The sequence below is a fragment of the Liolophura sinensis genome, chromosome 3 (genome assembly GCF_032854445.1).
Source record: "Liolophura sinensis isolate JHLJ2023 chromosome 3, CUHK_Ljap_v2, whole genome shotgun sequence".
In the NCBI taxonomy this organism is placed as follows: domain Eukaryota; kingdom Metazoa; phylum Mollusca; class Polyplacophora; order Chitonida; family Chitonidae; genus Liolophura; species Liolophura sinensis.
In genome coordinates, this window is record NC_088297.1 from 1,870,143 (window position 1) to 1,896,402 (window position 26,260).

The 26,260-nt window shown below is 41.0% G+C and overlaps 1 protein-coding gene across 1 annotated transcript in view; it reads left to right on the plus strand.

Moving 5' to 3' along the window:
• The first annotated feature begins 11,010 nt into the window (after positions 1 to 11,010).
• Positions 11,011 to 26,260, plus strand: part of LOC135463960 (deleted in malignant brain tumors 1 protein-like) — a 36,417-nt gene continuing 21,167 nt past the window's right edge. The window contains exons 1-8 of the mRNA XM_064741430.1: positions 11,011 to 11,158; positions 16,028 to 16,181; positions 18,934 to 19,112; positions 21,492 to 21,645; positions 22,527 to 22,705; positions 22,957 to 23,107; positions 23,339 to 23,520; positions 25,050 to 25,203. Coding sequence (XP_064597500.1) covers positions 11,017 to 11,158; positions 16,028 to 16,181; positions 18,934 to 19,112; positions 21,492 to 21,645; positions 22,527 to 22,705; positions 22,957 to 23,107; positions 23,339 to 23,520; positions 25,050 to 25,203 — 1,295 coding nt within the window. The 5' untranslated portion in view covers positions 11,011 to 11,016. The remainder of the gene's footprint in view (positions 11,159 to 16,027; positions 16,182 to 18,933; positions 19,113 to 21,491; positions 21,646 to 22,526; positions 22,706 to 22,956; positions 23,108 to 23,338; positions 23,521 to 25,049; positions 25,204 to 26,260) is intronic.

The following is a 26,260-nucleotide window of genomic DNA, read 5'->3' on the forward strand; positions in this document are numbered from 1 at the left end:
GGGTATGTTAGCCCGCCTAGAGCATAGTTATTTTAAAGCACTCTACTTAGTTCATGAAACACCAGTGAAAAAATAAAAAAGTTTTTTACAATGGAAGTTTAGTGTTTTCTGTTCGTTCTCTTTAGCTGCATAACACAAAATGGTCACATTTCCAATGATTCGACGAGGCCATGATGTCAACAAATTTTGTTGCGGGTCAAGTCAATGGGTTCCGCCAGCCCTGTACAAAGGGTAGCAAAGTTTATAACTGATAATATGGCAGTGTCCTCTACCTACTTAAATAACAATACACCAGTAATCTTGAATAATCAAAGCTGACACTGTTATTCAAATACATAGGGTGCACTGTTGTTTCATCAGTTACACGATATGCTTCCCTTTGTAGAAGGCTGGCGAACCCTATTTACATCTGGGGAAATGTAAGAATGTCTTTCTTTGGCAGACAAACACTGACGAACATAAACCAAGACACTGTTCCTATTTACCGAAATCAGGTTCAATAGTACAGGTTGCTAAAAGACCTTCCCACGCACGGCCGGACATGAACTCACAACAACCGCATTGGTGAGAGGTCTCTGGGTCATTACGCTGCGCTAGCGCGTTAAAGACCTGAGCCATGGAGCCCCCGATTGAAACTCTAAGGTACATGTATATAACACTCATAGCTCAAAAATAATACAAACTCATTACGTACAATGATAGAAACTTGAATGAATGAATATTGCTTAACGCCACATAACGCCATTCAATGGTGAGACAGACAACTGACGCTAGCCTATGGTTGGCTAATTTTACATGCAATGCGTAAACTCATCGTTAAGGTAAATAGCCCATGTATTTCTGCTTTGACAGATCTATTTATTTCTTCATTTATTTGAATGGTATTTTACATTGTGCTCAAGAATATTTCGCTCACATGGCGTCTGGTTTATATTAAACTCGTTGCATTTGAGAGATGTTTGCCCGGTATATGTATATTGGCAAATATATGAACTCGCCGGGAGTCGAGGACTCCGATGTGTAATCTTAGTAACTCCTGAAAATTTCCACAGAAAGACGAACAAAAGATTTCACAGGAGTGCGTAGAGTAACATAGATCCGATGTCTCCCGGGTACGCGTCTGAAAAGTAACACAAAGACACTTCGTCTAGGGATATGTACTCATAAGGCCTACATGAATACATGGAGGTAGTATTTCGCAATAAGTTTAAGCAATTTATATCAGCATTTCGCAACATCCATATTGGTCACAGATAAAATTTCCTCTGCCTTTGAAATCTACAAACAATGCGGAGATTGTGTATGCTTGCCCAGGCATACCACTGTTATGAAATCACTGAGAAAACATCAGAGACAGCCAGTCTAAAGTAGGCGTCTGAATGCTTCCTTCTTCACTCTCTATGTCTCGAAGAGTGCGGGCTGAAATCCGGCCTTGGGCTGGCAACTTTTCCAGATTCCCCCGGTTTTGATAGGCAAGAGTGAGCAGTCGAGGACGTTAGTGAAGCCATACGTGCAGTGTGTCATTTAATGTGAACCAGTTGTTTTCTATCATTTTGAGGTGCTTATCAATAGCTGGAGTCCTTATGGTTTATATCCACAGTATCGTGAAGAAGTAAGGTCCACATATGTATGCAAGTGTGTAAATCTGTATGTCTGTATGTTTGTCTGCATGTATGTATGTATGTATGCATGTATGTGTGTATGTATGTATGAATGTATGTATGTATGTATGTATGTATGTATGTATGTATGTGGGTGTGAGTATGTGTGTAAGTACGCAGGTGTGTTCGTATGTATGTATGTATGTAGGATTGTGGTTTAACATTGTACAAAACAATTGTTCAGTCACATGACAACGAGGATGTGTCTTCTTGGGGCACGAGGCTTCCTGTCCGGCCATACGTGGGAAGGTCTGCTAGCAGCCTGTCGATGGTTGTGGGTTTTCCTCGGGTTAATGCTGACAGCCGTCATTCAAATAAATCAAACAAATTCTTGTGGCACGACGAGTCCATATCGCCAAAGTGCTGCCGCCACTAAAAGATAGTGCCGAAGACACTAGTCATGACATCCCACCAATTCAAAATATACTGACACCGTGCCAACCAAACTCGTTTCCTTCCTCTCATTCCCAGTTCTTTGTATGCACTCGCACTCCTAGAAGTCCAAGATGTTCTTACCCATGAATGGCCACATAAAAGTTCCCTTAACAGATGGAAACATTTTCTGAAAATGTGATTTTCTTTTCACACTTGATGTGTAAAGAAGACATCCATTTCGGACGAGGTACCGGTAGATTCTACTAAAAAGACACCCTACGTGGAATTTATTGTACTGTATTCAAATAAGCCTGTCGAAATATCTTTCCGTGAACAGATTCCTTTCGTTTCACACGTGTGGCGGACAAATCTGTAAGTGAAAGGAATGAACACGTTTAATCATCAAACATCATCATTACTCCTTAGGAAAACACCCTAACGGATTTAGTGCCTGGTCCTCAACACTGTTACATAAACAACCCAGCCTGTAAAGATGTATCCACTTAAGAAGAATGAAATGCAACAACTGCACTGACTGGTCTTGCAAACAAAGCCTTGCCCGGAGAGATATCATGGGTAGAAACCTAGAAATACGGCAGTTCATCACGTGACTGGACATATATGTGATGAGTGTGCAAATACTGTCAGTATTCTGGTCAGACGTAGATGTGTACCATAGATCTTGCTGGTCATTTAGGGTAGGGTAGCTGAGACAGATAAAGGTCACAGCCAGTTTTGTTGGCGTCAGATACCACTTTTAGGATCGTGGTCCGGATACAAATAACGTTTTCTGGTTGCTCCCTTTTATGTATACACTGTACTTTATGTACACATCTAGTTCTTTTCCACAAAATTAGAACTTACATTAGTTGTTATTGTGGACATATGTCTCTTCCGTACAGACTGGTGGTAAGAAAATGTATTAATTAAATGAATAAAACTTTCTGCAATGCCACTTCGACTAACGTGTACACTTCGAGTTTTACGTCGTCGTCTAACGTGTACGCTTGGGGTTTTATGTCGTCGTCTATCGTGTACGCTTGGGGTTTTACGTCGTCGTCTGCCACAAACTCGAGTGAGTGAGTGAGTGCTTGGGCTTTAACGTCGTATTCAACAATTTTTCAGTCATATGACGACGAAGGAATCATTAGGGTGCATGTACGTGTAATGTGCCTCTTTGTTCCAGGACGGATTTCCACCGCTCTTTTATTTAGTGCTGCTTCACTGAGACGATTTACCGAAGGCAAGTAAGCCGCCCCGCCCGAGCCATTATACTGATACGGGTCAACCAGTCGTTGCACTGTCCCCTTCATGCTGAACAATGTTGGAACGATGTTGGTAGAGCGGGCGCTCTACCAACTGTGCTATCCGGGCCGGTACCACAAACTCGAAGTGGAAACTAACCGATCTGTAGAGGGATTCGAACCCATGATCTGTGTTAATATTTTTTGTCCCAAACTCGTTGACTTCTGTGAACACATAAATGTGCAACCTTAGAACTCCTAGTGAATTTCCATGTTTTCCTTCAATACATTTCCATACACAATACACCCACTGGTGAAATGAATGGCTGAAGTATAAGAATAGACTCTAAACGTCTTGGTGCGGCTGTAACGCGAGGTGGGTACCCAGGGTATTTCCAGATGACCTATATGAGTTTCATTTCGCAATATTCTTTAAATTCAGTGAATAGCACATGTTTATGGCCTATATATGCTTCATTTAATCCATCTTCTCTTTTAAAAAAAAATTAGGCTCAGTTGTTCGAAAGTATAATATCCAACACAGGATTTAAGCCATATTTTGTATTTAAATTATTAGCCAAACTCAGCTGCCAACGCAGTTCTCTAGAGTCAAAGTAGAACAGCAACTGTTTTAGTTCATAGTTAATATTATGTTCCGCAACATTTTTAGGGTACGTCTAAAATTTAGAACGTGGTTTAAAGTTAAATCTGGTAAAAAGTCAAACTAGCTTTGAACTACCAGGCCCAGGAATTCTTCGCCTTTTAAGGCCAACACTCAGCTCACGTCTCCCGGTGATAGCAATGCTGTAAAACCACTTGTGTGTGTCAACAAAAAAACCATACAAAAGCGGAGAATATCGCACGTCAGGTGCAAACAGATTAAGGTAAGAGCTGTAGGTACGACCTACCTATAGCTACACGGAACTGGTGTACATCGTCAACGAGAACACTCCGCTCTGTTCACAACGATCTACCTAACGTTATAACTAGTGTATGACAGTGGTTTTTACACAACAGAGTTGCCAAAGATCTTGATGGTAAACAGGAGTTATAGACATAATATACTTAATATAATTATAATGATATATTACACGGTTTTAAGCTGATTTTAAAGGCTTCAATTTTATATACCGCGCTAGCGCAATGTAGTGACACAGAAGCCTCTCACCAATGCGGTCGCTGTGAGTTCAAGACCAGCTCCTGCTGGCTTCCTCTCCGGCCATACGTGGGAAGGTCTTCCAGCAACCTGCGGAAGGTCGAGGGTTTCCCCCCAACTGTGTCCGGTTTCCACCCACCATAATGCTCGCCGCCGTCGTATGAGTTAAATATTCTTGAGTACGGCGTAAAACACCAATCAAATAAATAAATATCGATGTGAAAACCAAAGCAATATGTTACAAGCTTGAAAACAAGAAAATGTCTTTCATGTGTAAGAAAAACTTGGGCTCGCATAGCTCAGTGGGTTAGCGCTCTAGCGCAGCGTAATGACCCAGGAGCGCCTCAGTGAGTTCAAGTCCAGCTCATGTTGGCTTCCTTTCCGGCCGTAAGTGGGAAGGCCCGATGGCAACCTGCGGATGGTCGTGGGTTTCCGCCGGGCTCTGCCCTGCTCCCACCACAATGCTGGTCGCCGTCGTATAAGTGAAATATTGTTGAGTACGGCGTAAAACACTAATCAAATCAATAAATAAATTAACAAAAGCCACTTAATTTATTTATTTATCCGTTTTATGGGTACAGGTCACCTGTGTGCCCTGTATAAACCACCGTCCTGTGGCACGCTACTGCGTAGCAATGTTACCTCCTATTGTCTTTCGTTTTTAATTCTGCTCTTTATGACAATGGAGCCGTTTTGCGCAAATCACACAAGGGATTACTCTGGGATTAGTTTCCATGCCTTAGCTTCGGACATCTCCAATCGACGAAAATGGACAATTGCCATGCGACGAGACTATTTTATGCAGTTTTTGAGGAGGCGAGTTTTGACCCAGTTTACAGGCTAAAAATGAGGTATGGAATTAGATTCCAAAATGGAATGGAAAGTAAAAAATCCAACGTCCGTTGAAACCTGAAGCAGTACCTAATATTTTCAACATTCCTGATTACAAAAGCAGTTTTCCTGTCAAAAAAGCGTTGATCAAACTCAATGTAAGAGAAATTGCGCCTCCAAAACGTTGGATGGAAAAGCTGGGTGAGTCCGGCTGGTCGTACGGGTGAAGGGGATGTACAGCGGGGGAAGCCGCTACGGTCACCGCCGCTGTCAACGCAGGCAGGTAGGGCGAAGTAGACAGACTGCCATTGCGACTGCTGCTGCTGGCCGCCGCGGGTGAGGAGGGCGAGGTAGACAGGCTGCTACGCCCGCTGCTGCTGCGGCTGCTGCTGCCGCGCCAGGCCGTGTTGGGTGAAAAATGGACTGGTGTGGAAACGGTGATCGGTACCGAAGTGTTGTTAGGGAGCGATGATCGGTGATGCCGGCGGAGTTGTGGTAAACCGGAAAATCTCGTAAACTTCAACCGGCTTGGTCTGTGGACGCGTCGCGCCGTGGTGGTTAGCGGGGCGGAGGTCAGGTCTTCGCCGTACACTCCGGTGATACGCTCGATTTTAGTCGCGGACCAGCGCCGATAAGGAGTCCAGGTGCCGCCGAGTATTTCGAGCGCTGAAATAATTTAACGTGCGTCCTTTCAAAGTGCTTTTAAACCGTTCTACCACAGACGCTTTGGTCTTGTTAAACGTGTGAAAAAGAAAAACACTCCGTTGCCGTTTAAAAATGCCTTGAGTGGTCTGTTCCGAAATTCTTTGCCCTCGTCCGTTTTATAGGTACAACGGTCGACGTCGCTTCTTGATAATGCGTTGAAACGCCTCGATCAGATGAGCACTCTTTTGCGTGTGCAGTGGAACCACCCAAGCGTACTTTGGAGAGGACATCGATGCAGGTAAGTAGGTAACAAATGTCGACCAGGTCCGCCTGCCACTGACGGTCTATACCCCCAACCACAACTCGGTTACGAGGGTAGCCCCTTCGAGCGGGACGGTGCAGGGTGTACGTGTCCTGCTTGGTCAGCCAAGGCGACACGCGGGTCCGACTCACTTTGAGTCCATGTTGGCAGGCTGTCTTGAGCAAGGGCTGAAGTGTAATGAATGGAGAGCAGTATCGGCCGAGTCTGTGTCTCTGCCCGCGAGCGTTCTCTTATCCAGCTTCCATCCCCGCCGCCGCCCTGCTGCCGCTGACGTCACTCGCATGCAGAAGCGCGGACTCAACGACACATTCCCACCACCCAAGCATCACCCTAATATCACAGCATTCTATACTACTGGGAGCATTATTTTAGTAATCTTTCACTCATGTGTAAAAAGGGCTATCCAAGATTCAGTGTCGTGATTAGAGTTGGATAAACTTATTGTGGTGTCATTTCCTAACATTTGATAACGTTGTTCATAAAGCCCACATTAGCTGTCAAATGTTTGGGCGCCTTTAGCTGTTTTTACAAAAATCTAAAAAAAAAATGATTGAAAGTATATTTATGCACAGCTTAAGTTGACAACTTAGTGAAGCCTACTTCCATATTAAGAGATCTTTTCCCTTAAACTGGTGATGCATAATGCGTCTTGCCATGTCTGCGTGACAGTGCACATCTAAACTCTTAAAACTTTCCAGCAATTTCACACAAAGTTTAACTGGGGATACAAGAAAAAATTATCAGGCTAAAGTCATTTCTTATAGAGCGGAACAAGTCAATCATTAAAAATTTATAAACAAAACAAAAATCAGAACCACCAGGTGTTGTCCTAAAACCAGAAAATTCGGTTTTTGCTTTCTCACATTACAACATTTTACAAGTAGCCTACATTTCACCGTACCATGAAGTACAGTCCACGATCTGCTCATTCACGGAACCATTAGCATATATCCATCATATCCTCATATGCATTTAGAAGAAAAACCCGGTGCGCTGTACTTTCGTGTCTGCGCTTTTTACACCGGTTTAACAACAAATGTGTTTAACTCACTGACTCCGATAGCCCGCTGCAGCCGCCAGTACAGCGGCGGGCTGTAGCCGTGCCTGCCTTGCAGAGCGCTCTGCATGCGGCCTGAGCCGCGCGTCGGAGTGAATGAGTTAACACTCTCTTCATGACAGGCCGTTGAAAACCACCGATTCTACGCTCTGTCAAAGATCCCGGGTTTTCTCATACGAGTGAAAAGTGACATAATACGAGTAAGACAATGAGCTCTCCTTACGTGCAAATTTATGTTTTCATTATTATTTACATGACTTAGACAGAACAGTCCAACGAAATAACAATACTTCAGAGTTTTGATCGCAAATAAACGACCAATAAATAGTCCCCATGCTTATAACCGGTCTCTACCAACAGATTTGGTCAAATGTGGACAGTATACCCTCACCACCTCCTTCAGTCTCAGTAAGTTTAGACCAACATCATGTCCAAGCTTACGATGGTGACAACGTTTCTGTTTGTCCTTCCTGCTATATGTATAAGATTTGTGAGTTCTATCAGCAGAGATAGTACACGGGAGACAACGAGCCCATGGGTAAAGATATTAACTGTTTTCAGACCATGATAATGTAACACTCGTTAAGCACTACAGCTTTGTTGGTGTATGAACACAGAGAGCTGTACAACTGCAGCTGCATAATGGGCTGCGGACTAATATACCGACTAAATATGTACTACTTCAGCTCACAGTGATCTAATGTCGTACTACACACTATGGCTGCCACACACACACACACACACACACACACACACACACACACACACACACACACACACGCATGTCTGCCAAAATAGGTGGTATTTGGGGATGAGAATATTAGTTAATATCAATCATAACTCTTTTGGATATGAAAAAAAAATGGAATGGGGAAGAGTGACATAAGTGTGCTTTGGTTACTTTGGTGAGTTATGCACAATGGCATTAGTAAAAAGCCTTCATCCTTCCTAAACATCAACATGTATGTATTTTTTTGGTTGCGATTCAATTTTTTTCCAAGTAATCTCATGACGCTCAACCTCAAATTGGCGATGTTTAATTTTTGCGATGCTGAATATTCATAACACATATATTACCTCTCTTTTTGTGGCTTATATAATAATAATAATAATTTATTTAATGTAATATATTTGAGACACACAACATAGGGAGAAAAGTATTACGGCCAACTGTCAGCGATGTTAAGTGCAATTTACTAGTATTAGTCGCCGCTGGTCCAGAATTGCACAAAATGCTGTGTTGTCATCGCACTGAATATTAACATTAAAGCAAAGAGACCACAACTCGGAGGTGCTTAGTCTATCTACAGCATCAAGGTCTTATTTTATACACCTTAAATGTGGTCATGTTAAAAAAATTTTCCGCCTCAGCAGACACATTTCAGATACCTAAGCCCTCCTTTTAACAAACGTATTGAACTGATTTAGGGGTGATCTAATCTTGAGGTTATCATCGGTGCATAGGAATGAGATATCTGAAATTTACAAGTGGTACAGTGGAGCATAGTGTATTCGGATATTTTGTTCACGTGGAATAGGATATTTAATTTGCTGAGTTTGATTGCTGGGCGGTGATGTATATTTTAAAAGGTTTTCAAAACCTTTACCTGACATCATTTTTGTTGTAAAAATTGATATCTTTTGTAAATAAATTAATCAGTAGGCTGAAGAATAATTTACACATGCCAGTAAAGTTATTTGAATTGTTATACCACCTGAGTGGGAATCAGACTCTTGGAAAGCAGAGTGCTACAAACGGGTAATCCCCGTTTAAAGCCCGGAAGAATACAATTGTCTGCGAAAACAAAGCAGAGAATATCATACATTCTAAACAACCCGTACAAATCACATGCACGGCCCGTGCAAATCACGTGAACGACCCGTGCAAATCACCTGAACGACCCGTGCAAATCACCTGAACGACAGAATATTTGTTGCCACTGCAATCCTAAAAACTGACTTTTTATTTCTCGATCCACTTTTATATAAGTCCTTTCGACTCAATTGGTTTGTGTTACAGATTATATGCATTTTATAGCAGATTGTTATTGTTGTAGAAATTTGACACCAGATATATACTTTGTATATAAACTAATAAGTAGTCTAAGGAATAATTTACACATGCCAGAAAAGTTATTTGAAATGTTATACACCTGAGCGGAAATCAGAAACTTGGAGGGCACACTGCTGCAAACGGTTAATTCCCGTTTAAAACCCGGAAGAATACAATTGTCTGCGCAAATAAAGCAGAGAATACAATGCATTCTAAACATTTTTTGTCAGACGTGGAGGGCCTTACCTTATAAGGACACGACGTTGGATTTCAGTGCATAACTTACACCATCATTATATGGACAATATAATGGAATAAAGGAGAAGTACTTAACAAGGTATGACGTAAAAGCATGTCATCTCTGTTCAAAAAAGTCACGTGTTTTTAACTCTGGTTAAAAATGCAAAAAAAATACTGATCTTAGCGCCCTCTTTTGTGAAATCTATTGGCCTGTGGATAAGTTTAAAAAGTGGAGTTCTAAGGTAAATTTCTGCACACAGCTGAAGACGGCGGGAGTGGATAGACGTGCTATGGAACCACCGTTGCGAACACAAGGTTTGTCCTTCGGTTTGAATTCGGATCTGCTCTGTCGCTTCTTAATGATAAACGCAATTAAGTAATATAACAGTTTTATATCCGATAAATCAATTATTAGTCTGTGGAGGTCTGCTTTTATATTTTATGTCCACTTATGAACAATCCACTTTTGCTTCAGGATTGTGATTACAAGGGTAGTTTTTCCTAACAGAGGCGGTTTTCTCCCATCATAATGCTGGCTACCGCCATATAAGTGAAATATTCATGGGCACGGCGTAAAACACCAATCAAATAAGTAAATAAATCCTAACAGAGGCAATTTGCCTTGTTTATAATATCGCCGAGAAACTATATAAACGAAATTTATTTTTAACATCATCTTGTTTCTGGTGCTTACAATTACTCTGCTTTGTTGCTGATAGGGTCCTGGCAAATCATGGTCGTATCATTCACACATAGTTATAATTAAACATAAGTGTGATGTGTTCTAAGTAAAAATAAAAGCCTTTTAACATAAGGTTGTTTGTCACAGCTTCTATTTATTTAGAGGGGCTTCCGTGGCTCATTTGGTTACCGCGCTAGAGCAGAGTAATGACCCAGGTGCCTCTGACCAATGCGATCGCCTTAAGTTTCTCCAGCTCATGCTGGCTTCCTCGGTTTATTTCGGTTTGCTACTTTGTCTTGTATCCGCAGGGTGCTGGAAGACCTTCCCACGTACGGCCGTGGGTTTCCCCCAGGCTGTGCCCGGTTTCCTTCCACCATAAAGCTGACCGCCGTCGTATAAGTGAAATATTCTTGAGTACGGCGTAAGATACGAATCAAAAAAATAAATAATACAAGACAAAGTAGCAAACCGAAATAGACCTACTGACATCAGGTCTATTTCAGTTATGGCGTAAAACACCAGTCAAATAAAGAAATAAATTTATTCAGTGCTAACATTTTGATATCGAAACTAATACCATCATTACCACAGCTTCGCTTTATTCAATGAGGCATATGTATCTTATTTTATCGAAGCAAGTTTCTATATACAATTCAAAGAAATTAAACGCCTGTGGATCTCAATTTCCTCCCATAGAAAACTGCCAGATCCATTATTATTGACCGTGTTTTCCTTTCCAGCAGAAAATTAATGTCCGGAGTTATCGGGATCACCATTGTGTTCACAACGAACAAAATGCCCGGAATGATGGGATGCCGAAGTCTGTGCGGAGTTGTGGGTGTGCTGAAGCTGTTTTCCTTATTATCTCTCATACCAGTCGGGCAAACTGCACGTGAGTACAATTTAAGTTAACGACGACAAGTTATTTAATAGGATTTAAGAAAAAATGCGTTCGATGTGAGTTTAATTCCAGCTCATGGTGGCTTCCTCTCCAGCCATAAATGGGAACGTCTCTCCGCAAACTGCGGATGGTCATGGGTTTCCTCCAGGCTCTTCCCAGTTTCCTCCCACCATGTTAGCCGTCGTCGAATAAGTGGAATATTATTGAGTAAGTGCCTGGTTTTCCTTCCACCACAATGCTGGCCAACATCGTATAGGTGAAATATTAGTGAGTACACCAATCAGATGAATAAATACATATTTTTTTAACGCCAGGGTATACGGTAAATCCCAGAGCCAAAAGTATCCTGACAATCACGGCGTCCTGTAAAGGGCTTTTTACTTGTTTAATTGTTATTTGACCTCCCAGAGCCAAAAGTATCCTGACAATCACGGCGTCCTGTAAAGGGCTTTTTACTTGTTTAACTGTTATTTGACCTCCCAGAGCCAAAAGTATCCTGACAATCACGGCGTCCTGTAAAGGGCATTTTACTTGTTTAATTGTTATTTGACCTCCCAGAGCCAAAAGTATCCTGACAATCACGGCGTCCTGTAAAGGGCTTTTTACTTGTTTAATTGCTATTTGACCTGGAACTCATTCACTGACTACGAATTTAAACTTTGATATGGAATTCATGCCTGGAATATCCATTGTCTGCCCGGCATCATTGAACACTGATGACCGCTTCTCTTTTGTGTCTTACCGGCTTTATTTCTTATTTGTGTAATTTCTTACATACCTTTGTATTTGGGAGTTAATGTTATACGTTGTTTTGGAAATGGATCTTGCGATTATCGGCTTGGAACGCCTTTTACGGACATGACTCTTAAATTTTAGGTGCTTCTTGCGAACGGCTTTGGAAGTGCTACTTTTTAAGCATTCGCATGAAGAGTTAGAAGAAACCCTAACCGAGATAAATTGTCAAGCGCCCAGGTTTCACCTGTTACGCATAACTATTTGCTGTCTCACTGTCGCCACTGGTTTTACCCTCTATGTTATAGTCCACTGTCATATCACTGCGCCCTGTCACTTTGATAGCCCCCAAACCACGGCGCCATATGGTACAAAAGATATTATCGAAAGATAAGTATAAAACCATAACCGCAAGCAGTGTCGGCCGAAGTCCTCCTAGTTTGTTGTCGTAACTATCACTGTTCCCTATCAAGTACCATGTCAATACCTATTTCTAACTATACAACAGTTTTGGAAAATAATGACAATGCAGTAAAAACCAAGCAGCATGTATATGTATCTGCCCAGTTTCCGTCTAACTTTAATTTCCATTTCTGAAATTAGGTGATGTTGTTTAAACACTTCTAGCAAGACAATTATTGACAACAGCTCATCTCCGTTGTTTCATATACGTGGAGCAAAGGACAGTTCTTGCGTTACAATTTGGTGCGAGCTTTTGATTTTTAGCTCTCATAGTATTCGATCTATAGTTCATTTACGTAACTGATTTCTTTATGATATCTCAAAAAGTTACAAACATAGCTTAAAAAGCGGTTTTGGAATCAGAAATGCCAGGTACATTAAAATATAGCAAGCATTATCAAAATTCAAAACTAGTTGTGACGTCATAATTTGGACGAGCTGCAAGCTTGTAAAGTTTTTACCTAAGAATAAATAATGTTCACAAAGTTATTGTAACTTGTGTTGGTCTACATGCATATTGCATGTTAAGAAAATCCATTTGATGGTTCTTTAGAAGAAGAAGTTTAAAAATTTTCCACAAAATTAAATATAGCCGCTCAACAACGTGACCCAGGAAAATCAGCTTACCTCTTTTCACAGGTCCAAGTACATGGCATTGTGATTGCTAAATTTCAAGTCGATCTGTCTAGACTGTGTCTTGGTCACAATATCGGTGGAATACAAATTATAATCCAACCGTAAAAATAGTCCCACAGCCAACTTTTTTCCTGAAATTTTATTTTCTTTTTTGACATATTGGGTTTGTGATCATCCCTACAACAAAACTTGCTTTCTGGGCAAAGGACGGTTACAAGACAGTTGCAAATTCGGTTTTAACGACGAAATCGGAGATGGCCATATTTTGGTTTTGCCTCCATATAAGTTGGGATCTATCCGTCGAAACAGTCATTCGTATATCAGCCGTCGATCAATAAGGACGTTCCAGGCCAAGGTCAATGGCAAGGTCAACTCCCTAAATGACGTATAACACAAGCCAGCAAAGAAATAAGAAAGTTTATAAAGTGCGAAATTACGTGCACGTGGTTGAATACAGGAGGAATGGACGTTCACAATGGCTTTATACTTTTTTGGACTGTGCAAATGCAATGTTCATCCATCCATATGGATTATGATCATGTGAAAACTATTCACTTTAAGTGCCAAGAAAACCTGTAAATGTACGGAGGCAAGCTGCTCACACGTGTTTTTGTACGCATGAGTTCACATAAGCACTGTTTACAAGCTCTTCCGGCTCCGATAGGAGTTCCGGAGAACAAGGCTTTGAAAAATGGCTCTGCGTGGTGAATGGAATAAATGTATTTCACGCTAGACGTAGAGGAAGTGTAAGCGCAATAATTAAGTCCTTGCACAACGACTTATTAAAGGTTATCGGAGGACGGTCATATTGAGGTAAAACAGGCATGACACAACTCAGCTGTAAAACAAAAACCACACACGCTAATCGGCCTCTGTCGCCTCAGGATATACCTCTGCTGCCTGCTAGCACAGTGACTTTCCGCTGCCTGCTAGTTTCAATAAAAACACATCGACCACAGTTCGTACCACTGCTTATTGATATTGTGTAATGTTATAATGTTAAGGAATAAATCGAATCCGAGTGTACATACATTTGCTTTAAAACAAGAAAATACACACTTATAAGGACATCCTCTTTCGCTATCGCTGAGATTGCCTGACAGCACAGGCACCACTGCTTGCTCATGTCGACCAAAGCGTACCAACACCGTTTATAGCATTCCTTATTACTGTCTTTCAACGCTCTGTCGGAAGTACAGATGCTGCACATTCATGGAGTGTCAATCGACTTTTGTTTCTTAAAAGCTTCATACCTGTGTCTACAGTAAAAATAGGGTGATTGCGACGCGTATATCGCAGTATCAACCTGTGCCAGGAACATGGCGAAGAACAAGGCTGATTGCCAAGCCAATACCGCAGTATCAACCTGCTGGCAGCAAGATGGGGAAGCACAGCAACATATGCAGGCTGATGGGTGCATACCTGTATGTACAGTAAAACAAGGGTGATTGCGAAGCCTGTAGCGGAGTATTAACCTGCTGGAAAGAACATGGAGAAGAACAAGGGTGATTGTAAAGCCTATAGCTCAGTGTCAACCTGCTGATAGGAACATGGGGCAGAACAAGGGTGACTGCGAAGCCTATAGCACAGTGTCAACCTGCTGGCAGGAACATGCGGAAGAACAAGGGTGAGAGCGAAGCATATAGCGCAGTATCAACCTGCTGGCAGGAACACGAGGGAAGCACAGGACTAATTGCAGGTTGAGGCCGGAATACCTGTAGATTGCGAAGCCAATAGCGCAGTATCAACCTGCTGACAGAAACATGGGGCAGAACAAGGGTAATTGCGAAGCCTATAGGGCAACATTTACCTGCTGGCAGGAACATGGGTAAGAGCAAGGGTGATCGCAAAGCGTATAGCGCAGTATCAACCTGCTGGCAGGAACATGGGACAGAAGAAGGGTGATTGCGAAGCGTACAGCGCAGTATCAATCTGCTGGCAGATGATCGGAAAACACAGGACCATCTGCATGTTGAGGCTATACACTTATGTCTGGGCTATGTGTACACGGTTGATACAAAATACTGGACGGATAAACAATAGGTAGCAAGTGGGTATTGTAATAAGGCAGATATCTACAGGCTTGAGAATGTGTATGTCTGAGGGATAAGTGCCCCATCCCACCCCTTTCCCTAACCCCACCCAAAGCTTAAACAAATTGTTGATGTGTTCCTCAGTGCAATACGGGTCCAAACATGGGATCACAAAACACACGAGAACTGGTTTAGAAAAATAGAAAGATGGTCTTAGCATTTTTAGTTACTGCTGTTTAACTACACTGGTGTCAGGTTAAAACAAACTAATTGGTTGTATGGCAAATATCTAGTGACAATAGTAGATTGATTCAAATGGCCGTGTTCTGGCAAACTTCAGTAAATAGGAATTGCTTTTTAAGCAGTTTAGTTAGGGCCATTTGGGGGATTCACGATCTTGAGTTTCTCTAAATATAGGCTTTTGTTCCATACACCCAAAAGTCGCACTTTTTCTTATTGGTACATGTAGGTATTGGTCATTTGCACCGTAATTGAAAATATTTCACTCCTACGAAGATTGTTAGCATTAAGGGGAGAGAAAACCAACCGCAGACAGAGTGAAACCCAGATCCATCTGCAAGTTGCTGGCGGATTTTCCCACGTACGGTCGGAGGGAAAGCCAGCCTGAGCTGGACTTGAACATGCAGCGACCACACCGTTAAATTTTTCCAGGATGAAATGACACGCTAAACCGGTAAACGCTGTCTCAAGGAGGCGTTATTTTCCCCTAATACATCGTCAAAGTTTTTGTCTCAAACCGATACGAAATGCTAAATAAAAAATAACGTTACCTATTACTCTGCTTAACAGTAAATAATCTGGGTACTACCCAGCATAGTGTATGGGAAGAGTGTCCTGTTAGGTGTCGTAGAATGCTACATTGAGGCAGCAGGTTAATATAGCGCCATTTGTATTCAGTCTGAATTGATACTGAAGTTATCTGATATATTGTCAAGCGAACAAAATCACAGAGAAACCCCGTTTAAAATATTTTCAGAGACATATTCTGTGAGACTTGTCAACGGTCAGGAAACAAACTCTAGCCTTTCCGGACGTTTGGAAGTCTTTTACAACGGTGTGTGGGGCACAGTGTGTGATGACTCTGTCAACTACCGTACAGGAAATACTCTTTGTCGCATCCTTGGATTTAGGTATGTTTTATTATTTACAATGAAGTGCAAACTTTACTAATTGTATTGTGACTTCGACACTGTCAAAGTTCAACTGGCTCAACCTGTTTAAATCACGTGTTTTTTTAGTTTTCAAAATGTGTTTAGACCAACCACCGTGGAAGAGTCTTGGTGGCTGAGACAGGTGCGCTGTTATTGTCAGGCTCTTGAGTTCCAATGAGGTCGGGTGTTGGAAAAAACCCGTCATCTTAATTAATGACAAAACATTCCCGACCATCTAAACAATATGATGTTAAATACTTGTTGGCGTGGGAATTGATATAGTGTGACATTTGAAAACTTTTCTTCCAGCGTTATTTGGGTTGGGCGCTCGGGTTCAACAGCTCTTTTGTCATAAACAATATGGGAAAAACTGACTTTCTCTGACGTGGAGGTAACATTATTATCAAATGTTTTTTGTCAAGCAAATGTAACTTTATTCTCTGAAGCATCTACCAATATACTCAGTTTGATTCGTTGAATAATTTTAGCATTTCGGACCGGTCATGGCCTCCAATGAATCACAGTATACCTCGCGTCTGTCATAAGGTGTACATTTTAAGTAGCTTTTAAGAAACTTTATGGGCATCGTTGATGATTTTGTCTGTTTATTGCAATCAATGAATGGTACTTGAAAATATACATTTTTAGACATTTATACCAACTCATTTTAGAGTTCAACAGAAAAAAAATATTATGTTTGAATTACCTTCAAGGGATTAAAATATCATATATTTAGTTTGACAAGTTTTTGTCTAACTGTTTGTGTTTGATAACAACCACATGAATGCATATTTAGTTATCTATTCATTTATTGGTTTATTTATTTATAGATTTATTTGATTGGTATTTTACGCCTTACTCAAGAATATTTCACTTACACCACGGCGGCACAGCCCGGGGGAAACCCACGATCATCCGCAGGTTGATGGCAGAGCTTCTCAAGCACGGCAGGAGAGGAAACCAGCATGCGCTGGACTTGAACTCACAGCGACCGCAATGCTGAGAGGTTTCTGGGTCATTACGCTGCACTAGCGTGCTATCCAACTGAGCATGGTTACATATCATTTAGTACAAATTATTTGGAATCATGCATAAAATTGCTAATTGTACATGTGAATTATTTAGACTGGGTGGAGGTGGTGGGAGGGTGACTGTATAAAGACTTGTCTGTAACATTGAAATATCCATTTCAAGTTGCCACCTACACAGTTGCATATTGTTTAGCCGATTCCAGCCTTTTCAGATCTAATTATCGGTATCTTTTTGTTTCTGTTTTATGGTTGGAGCAGTACATCTGTCTCTCTGTAAACATTGCATCTGACTATACTCATGGACATTTCATAATATTCTCGGCAGGCTGATAGTTAGCAAATCAATGAAACGTAATCAGTGACATTAACGTTGGACCAGAACAATTATATTGTAATAATCTTATATGTTGACAAACACTGGAAAATTAATCTGTTAATCAGATCGGAAATTCTCTTGCCTGCGTGATGTTTAGGTGTAGTCTGCTATAATAACATAATACTGTGTCATGTTCAATACAATGATGTATAAGTTCAATAGAAACTTTATGTTGAATTAATAGAATATCTGTGTTATATTTAACAGAATGATTTGTTGCAATAGCAGAATACATTGTAGCATCACTCAGACAAAAGACATTCTCCTAAAATTATCAGATTAAGTTTTTGAGTGCATTATGCTGGGAAAATAATATATCAAAGATTGACTTTTTTTTGTACGTACTCTTTACACTGATATAGCGGGTTTTGTCCGCCGAGGCTTTTGTCCGCCGGGGTTTTTGTTCGCAGGGCTTTTGTCTGGCGGGACTTCTGTCTGGCGGGACTCTCTCTGTGCCCTGTGGAAATAATACAATTATGCACTTATTTATGCTTTCATGGGACGAATTTGGTTCACGGAGTGCAGACGAAAAGTTGTAAATGGCATAGAAAAAGTGTAACACTAAGTTGTAATCAAACAGCTAGAAAGCCTCACATAAACATATATCACTGTTGTTTCTATAATGTAGTTTAGATAAATTTAGGGGTTCTTGAAGTATTAAAATGCACATTGAATACAACTCACAGACACCTCAAAGATACCTCATACACATCTCGGATCAGATATGCCACACCTCAGATGTACGTCAAGTATACCTTCAGTGCACCTTATTTGAGTAAGGGTTAACTGCATGATATTGCCTTTTGCAGAACATGTTTAATTATGTCAAAATCACGACGCCAGCAATGAATATTTTATTGTTCTTTGGTGACATTGCATATGTTTTACTTTTCTGAGAATAGAATAATGGCGGTTGAAGAACTGAGCTTAGATGTAAGTAACAAATGGCTTATACATTGGAGCGGATAAAGAGTTTGGGAGCAAAGTTTATACTTTTACATTTTCTACGCGAACAAGTGGACAACATAATGCACCTAAATCAAGACGATGTTCCAATACATCACTGTTTTTGTATATAGCTGTACCAGTGAAGCGTATGCATAGTTCACAAACATTAGATATTGATAGATTAGATATAAACATCACAACATTAGATACTGATGTGTTTTAACACAGTTTGGGACCGATCTGTTTAGACCAAAAATGTTGCCCATTTGGGTCTTCAAAACTGTTTCATATTAACCGTAACTACATATATGAGTTATTTCCTCGTTTGTTTTAACTCGTACTGACTGTCCATCTTCTAATCCATGGACTACTACAGCGTCGGGTATCATGTGCCGAGAGCCGGGTTTGGAGCAGGGACCGGGACGATCTGGCTGGACGAAGTGGTGTGTTCAGGGAATGAGACGAGTATATCCCAGTGTTCTCACCGACCTTGGGGGGTTAATGACTGTAGACACAGCGAGGACCTCGGTTTAGTCTGCTCAAACCTCACATCACGTAAGAGTAGATTTAAATTTTCATCCGGTTTTGAGCCGGAAATTTCTTAATTTTGTCCGATCCAATTTGTGTTAACGGTCTGACCTATCGGTAGAGGAAACCACCGCCTTTACCTAGTCACTAGGCAAACATCCACACTTAAATCCGCAGTCGTAGCACAAAGTACGAACAAGAGGAGGAGACCAGAGTAGTGTAGTGTTTCCTTACTACATTTTCTAGGAACTCCGTTACGGCTTATTTATGGAAGCCGGCGTGCTAACAGTGTTGATGTTAAGACCGGAATACACGTATATGTACATTATGTTTGGGCTATATGTTCAGGGTTAATACGAAATACTGAATGGGTAAAAAATATTGAGCAAGTGGGTAAATACTGAATTGTGATAGGGCAGATATCTGCAGGCTTGTGAATGTGTATGTCTGAGGGATAAGTGCCCCACCCCTCCACGTTCCCTAACCCCACCCAAAGCTTAAACAAATTGTTGGTGTGTTCCTCAGTGCAATACGGGTTCAAACACGGAATCACAAAACATACGAGAACTGGTTTAGAAAAATATAAAGATGGTCTTAGCGTTTTTAGTTGCTGCTGTTTAACTACATTGGTGTCAGTTTGAAACAAACAAATTGGCTGTATGGCAAATATCTGGTGACACTGTTGGATTGATTTAAATGGCAGTGCTCTCACAAACTTCAGTAAGTAGGTATTGCTTTTCGAGCAGTTTAGTAGGGGTTATTTGGCAGGTATACGATCTTGAGTTCCTCTGAATGTAGGCTTTTGTTCCACACCCGTAAAAGTCGCATTTTTTTATTATTGGTATAATTATGTATTGATGTTTTACACCTTAATCGAGAACATCTTACTTCTACGAAGATAGCCAACATTAAGGGGAGAGAAAACCGACTACAGACAGAGTCAAACCCAGAACCATCTGCAAGTTGCTGGCGGATTTTCTCACGTACGGTTGGAGAGGAAGCCAGCCTGAGCTGGACTTGAACATGCAACGACCGCACTGTTAAAAATCTCCCGGATAAAGTGACACGCTAAATCGGTAAAAGCTCTCCCAATGAGGCGTTATTTTATATCGATGGACTGTACAAATCCCAATAAGGTATTTTGCATTCCTTATAATTTTCCCTAATACATCGTCAAACTCAACTCAAAGCGATACGAAATGCTGAAAAAATTACAATACTGATTACTCTGCTTAACATTGAATAGTCTGGTTTCTACCCAGCATAGTGTATGTGAAGAGTGTCCTGTAAGGTGTCGTAGATAGTACTCTCCATTGAGGTTGCAGGTTAAAGTATCGTCAGTTGAATTCGGTCTGAAATGATATCAATATTAACTTATTTAAATTAATTATTAACTTCGTTTCGCAGTCGTAGCACAAAGTACAAACAAGAGACAGAGACCAGAGAAGTGTAGTGTTTCCTTTTCAAGAGGACCGAATACAAGTATTAAGCAAATTGTTGGTGTGTTCCTCAGTGCAATACGGGTTCAAGCACGGAATCACAAAACGCACCAGCACTGGTTTAGAAAAATAGAAAGATGGTCTTAGCGTTTTTAGTTACTGCTATTTAACTACATTGGTGTCAGGTTGAAACAAACTAATTGGCTGTATGGCAAATATCCAAGGAGAATATTATATTGATTCAAATGGCAGTGTTCAAACTTCAGTTTGCTTTTTAAGCAGTTTAGTGAGGGATATTTGTCGGATTTACGATCTCGAGTTTCTCTGAATATAGGCTTTTGTTCCATACCCGCAAAAGTCGCATATTTTATTATTGGCATATTTATGTATTGGTGTTTTACACCGTAATCGAGAATATTTCACTCCTACGAAGATAGCCAACATTAAGGGGAGAGAAAACCGACTACAGACAGAGTGAAACCCAGAACCATCTGCAGGTTGCTGGCAGATCTTCTTACGTATGGTCGGAGAGGAAGCCAGCCTGAGCTGGACTTGAACATGCAGCGACCACACTGTTCAGAGTCTCCCGGATGAACTGACTTGCTGAACCAGTAAACACTATTCCATAGAGGCGTTATTTTATACCGATGGACTATACAAATCACAATGGAGTTTTTGCATTCCTTAAAATTTTCCCTAATACATCGTCAAACTTTTTACCTCAAAGCGATACGAAATACTGAAAAAGTAACGTTACCGATTACTCTGCTTAACAAGAACTAATCTGGGTTCTACCCGGCATAGTGTATGGAAAGAGTGTCCTGTTAGGTGTCGTAGATAGAATGCTTCATTGAGGCAGCAGGTTAATATAGCGCCATTTGTATTCAGTCTGAATTGCTACTGAAGTTATCTGATATATTGTCAAGCGAACAAAATCACAGAGAAACCCCGTTTAAACTATTTTCAGAGACATATTCCCTGAGACTTGTCAACGGTCAAGAAACAAACTCTAGCCTTTCCGGACGTTTGGAAGTCTTTTTCAACGGTGTGTGGGGCACAGTGTGTGATGACTCTGTCAACAACCGTACAGGAAATACTCTTTGTCGCATCCTTGGATTTAGGTATGTTTTATTACTTACAATTAAGTGCAAACTTTACTAATTGTATTGTGACATCGACACTGTCAAAGATCAACTGGCTCAAACTGTTTAAAACACGTGTTTTTGTACCTTCACCGACGTGGAAGAAACATTATTATCGAATGTTTTTTGTCATGCAAATGTAACTTTAAATGTAACTGCCGTACTCAAGAATGTTTCACTTACACCACCGCGGCAAGCATTGTGGTGGGGGGAAATCGGGCACAGCCCGGGGGAATCCCACAACCATCCGCAGGTTGATGGCCGACCTTCTCAAGCACGGAAGGAGAGGAAACCAGCATGCGACGGACTTGAACTTATAACCACCGCATTGCTGTGAGGCCTGTGGGTCATTACGCTGCGCTAGCGTGCTATCCAACTGAGCATAGTTACATATGATCTGGTACAAATTATTTGGAATCATGCATAAACTTGCTACTTGCACATGTGAATTTTTTAGAGAGGTAGCGGTGGTGGGAGGGTGACTGTATAAAGGTGCAGATAAAGAGTTAGGGGGCACCGTTTATACTTTTACATTTTCTATGTCAATCAATGGACAGCATAATGCACCTAAATCAAGGCGGTCCAAGTGGTATACTGTTTTGTTTATTTCTCCAATACGTCACTGTTTCTGTATATAGCTGAACCAGTGAAGCGTAGCCGTAGTTCATAAACATTGCAACATAACATTAGATATTGATGTGTTTTAACACAGTTTGGGACCGATCTATTTAAATCAAAAATGTTGCCCATTTGGGTCTTCAAAACTGTTTCATATTAGCCGTAACCACATATGTGGGTTATTTCCTTGTTTCTTTTACCTCGTACTGACTGTCCATCTTCTAATCCATTAACTACTACAGCGTCGGGTATTATGTGCCGAGAGCCAGGTTTGGTTCTGGGACCGGGACGATCTGGCTGGACGACGTGGTGTGTTCAGGGAATGAGACGAGTATATCCCAGTGTTCTCACCGACCTTGGGGGATTAATAACTGTGGACACAGCGAGGACCTCGGTTTAGTCTGCTCAAACCTCACATCACGTAAGAATAGATTTGAATTTTATTTCGGTTTTGAACTGGCAATTTTTTGATTTTGTCAAATCCAGTTTGTTTTAACGGTCTGCGCATTCTCAGGAAGTTCCCACTTTAGGTCAGATCCAACGGTGGAAGAAACCACTGCCTTTAGCCAAACACCTGGCAAACCTCCATACTTAAAGCCGTAGTGTTAGCACAAAGTATAAGCAAGAGACGCAGACCAGAGTAGTGTAGTGTTTCCTTTCTACGTTTTCTAGGAACTCCGTTACGGCTTGTTAATGGAACTCGGCGTGCCAACAGTCTGAGTGGCAGACTGGAAGTCTTCCATGACAACAACTGGGGTACAGTTTGTGACGACAGTTTTTCGGCAAGAGAAGCAAGAGTCGTTTGTAGTATTTTAGGATACAGGTATGGTTAGCACCTAATGTCATCACATCCAATTTTTGCTTAACTCCCTAAAAAATTAAAACTTATTAAAAGACGAAGCGTTCTATTTATCCACTACGTTATAACAACAATAAAGTAATTGATCGAACAAACAAAGGTTGTTTAACATTGTTTTACGTGTCATGTGTATAGGTTGGATCTCATGAAGTTTTGTATTGCTGGCCTCGTTTTATTTTAAATTTTTCCTTAAAGTCAAGGTGTGGAATTGACGAGTGCATATTTTGGACAAGGGAATGGAACTATTTGGCTGGACGACGTTCGCTGCCTAGGCTACGAGAGTGATATATCGCTGTGCTTCAACAGAGGATGGGGGCGCCACAATTGCAATCACAGGGATGACGTGGGAGTGGTCTGTTTTAACACTACGGCTGTAGGTAGGTCTAAAAAATATAGCTGAACTGTATAGAAGCTGAATTTCGAGAACACATTTGGTAACGTATTTTGAGATGATACAGCTGAGCTCGTAGACAGTATGTGGGCGCCATGGTCTGTGAACGCATGCGTTGCTCTCTTTCTTCTTAAAAGGAGTATTGGGTGGATTGGCGTAACAGAGCTTTAACCATCTGAGACAGCGTGCTAGTACAACTAGAAAAAAGACACAATTTTCATTCGTAAAGAACAACTGATGGGGGAAGCTATATAAATAAATTATTTTTAGCACAGTTATTTAATGAACCCAGGGTAATTCCATCACAGTTTACTAAGAATATCTAGGCCAGTGACGTCTTAAATCTTGCTTAAATATCCCTACAATTATGTTTCCCTAATCCACCTTAACCCATGGCATATTGTAGGTGTTGGATAAGTTTCCACAGATTAAAACCTTAATATAACACTGTTGTTGTTGTTCTGTTTCTCGTCGGCTGTGTGTGAACATTTGCCAGATGTCACACTGTCGCTGTTCTTGTGGCTAAGTAATTGACAAGAAACTTTTGCGCCGACTACATTTATCAAATATCACACTGTCGTTGCTACTAAATTGCAGACATGGGTTAGAAAAACCGACCTATAGATAAATGCCAGACATGCGTTAAAAATACCGACCTATCGATAAATGCCAGACATGGGTTAGAAATACCGACATATCGATAAATGCCAAACATGGGTTAGAAATACCGACCTAACGATAGATGCCAGACATGGGTTAGAAATGCTGACCTAAGTATAGATGTCAGGCTTGGGTTAGAAATGCTGACCTAAGTATAGATGCCAGACATGGGCTAGAAAAGCCGACTTAAGGATACATGTAGATGCAAGGCTTGGGGTAGAAATGCTGACCTAAGTATAGATGCCAGACATGGGCTACAAAAGCCGACCTAAGGATACATGTAGATGCCAGACTTGTGTTGGAAATGCGGACCTAAGTATAGATGCCAGACATGGGCTAGAAAAGCCGACTTAAGGATACATGTAGATGCCAGGCTTGGGTTAGAAATGCTGACCTAAGAATAGACGCCAGGCTTGGGTTAGAAATGCTGACTTAGATATAGATGCCAGACATGGGCTAGAAAAGCCGACTTAAGGATACATGTAGATGCCAGGCTTGTGTTAGAAATGCTGACCTAAGTATAGATGCCTGGCTCGGGTTCGAAATACTGACCTAGGGAAAGATATCAGGACTGGGTAGGTTAGAAATTCCTGCACAAAACAAACCAGAATAAAAAGATAATCTGTCATGAAATCCTTTATAGTAGATTTTGCTTAGCAAGAATGGCTGGAATTAAAGGCTCCAATGGCAGTGTTCGTACTTGTAATCTGTTGTATGACTGCACAATTGTTAAGTACGGCGTAAAACCTCAAGCATACATAAATTGTACATGCTAATCTTGTAAATCGATGAAATATTGACGACACATTGAGATACAGTCACCTCCAAGCCCAACCAAGAGATTTTGTTTTATAGACAGACTAACAACCAGACTCGTTGGAGGTCGTCGTGGCTCCAGCTACCTAACAGGGCGCCTAGAAATGCTCGCTGCAGGCACCTGGGGAACAGTGTGCGATGACGGGTTTGGTTCAGCCAGTGCTAGTGTAATCTGTCGCAGTCTTGGCTACAGGTACATGTACTTGTTTCTGTCTTATGTATTTTACTGGCTTGAATTTGCAGTCCATTCTTGTTATCAAAATCAACCAACCTTTTCAAAGCAGAAAACAACCGGTTGACGTACATATTCAAGTACAGTGAAATGTAAGAAAATACTACAGAGAAATAGAAACCTAGTAATAAAGTAAACCGAGTTTGTACACTCTGTTAATTTTAACACAGAATCTATTCTCAGAGTCATGCTGGAATGTATTCTACTATTACCGCAGATTTTTCTGTCATACATAACTCACACATTCTATTAATTCAACATAAAGTTTTAATTGGACTAATAGGATATTATGTGGAATGTATGTGTTATAATAACAGAACACATATTTGTTTAAAAAATTGACTTTCTGTCAAAATGAACGCATCCATTTTTGGGGAGTATTGCAAAAGTGTCTCAGTGTTTATAGAACCAATATAGGAACACGCCTTCAAGGGCTTGCAAGACGCCCCAATTAACTTGGATCAAATGTAATATTTATTTCCTGGCAAAAAATCATAAAACTTTCCTAGGGGCCTCCGTGGCTCAGTCGGTTAGCGCGCTAGCGCAGCGTAGTGACCCAGAAGCCTCTCACCAATGCGGTCGCTGTGAGTTCAAGACCAGCTTATGCTGGCTTCCTCTCCGGCCGTACGTGGGAAGGTCTGCCAGCAACCTGCGGATGGTCGTGGGTTTCCCCCGGGCTCCGCCCGGTTTCCACCCACCATAATGCTGGCCGCCGTCGTATAAGTGAAATATTCTTGAGTACGGCGTAAAACACCAATCAAAAAAAAAAAAAATAAAAAATAAAACTTTCCTCGAGTCAAAATAGTCTAATTTCATATACTGAATTTATGAACAAAGTTTCTCAAAATATTAGCCATAGTATTATTTTCTCTTGTTTTACACATCATATATGTTTAGCCTTTTCTATACAGAGCTTACAGCTTTCCGGATATTTTCCTGTAACAGGTGGATATATTCTGCACTGCCCGGTGTCCATAACCATTTGCACGGACGAGTGTTGCGTTTACTGTATCTTGTT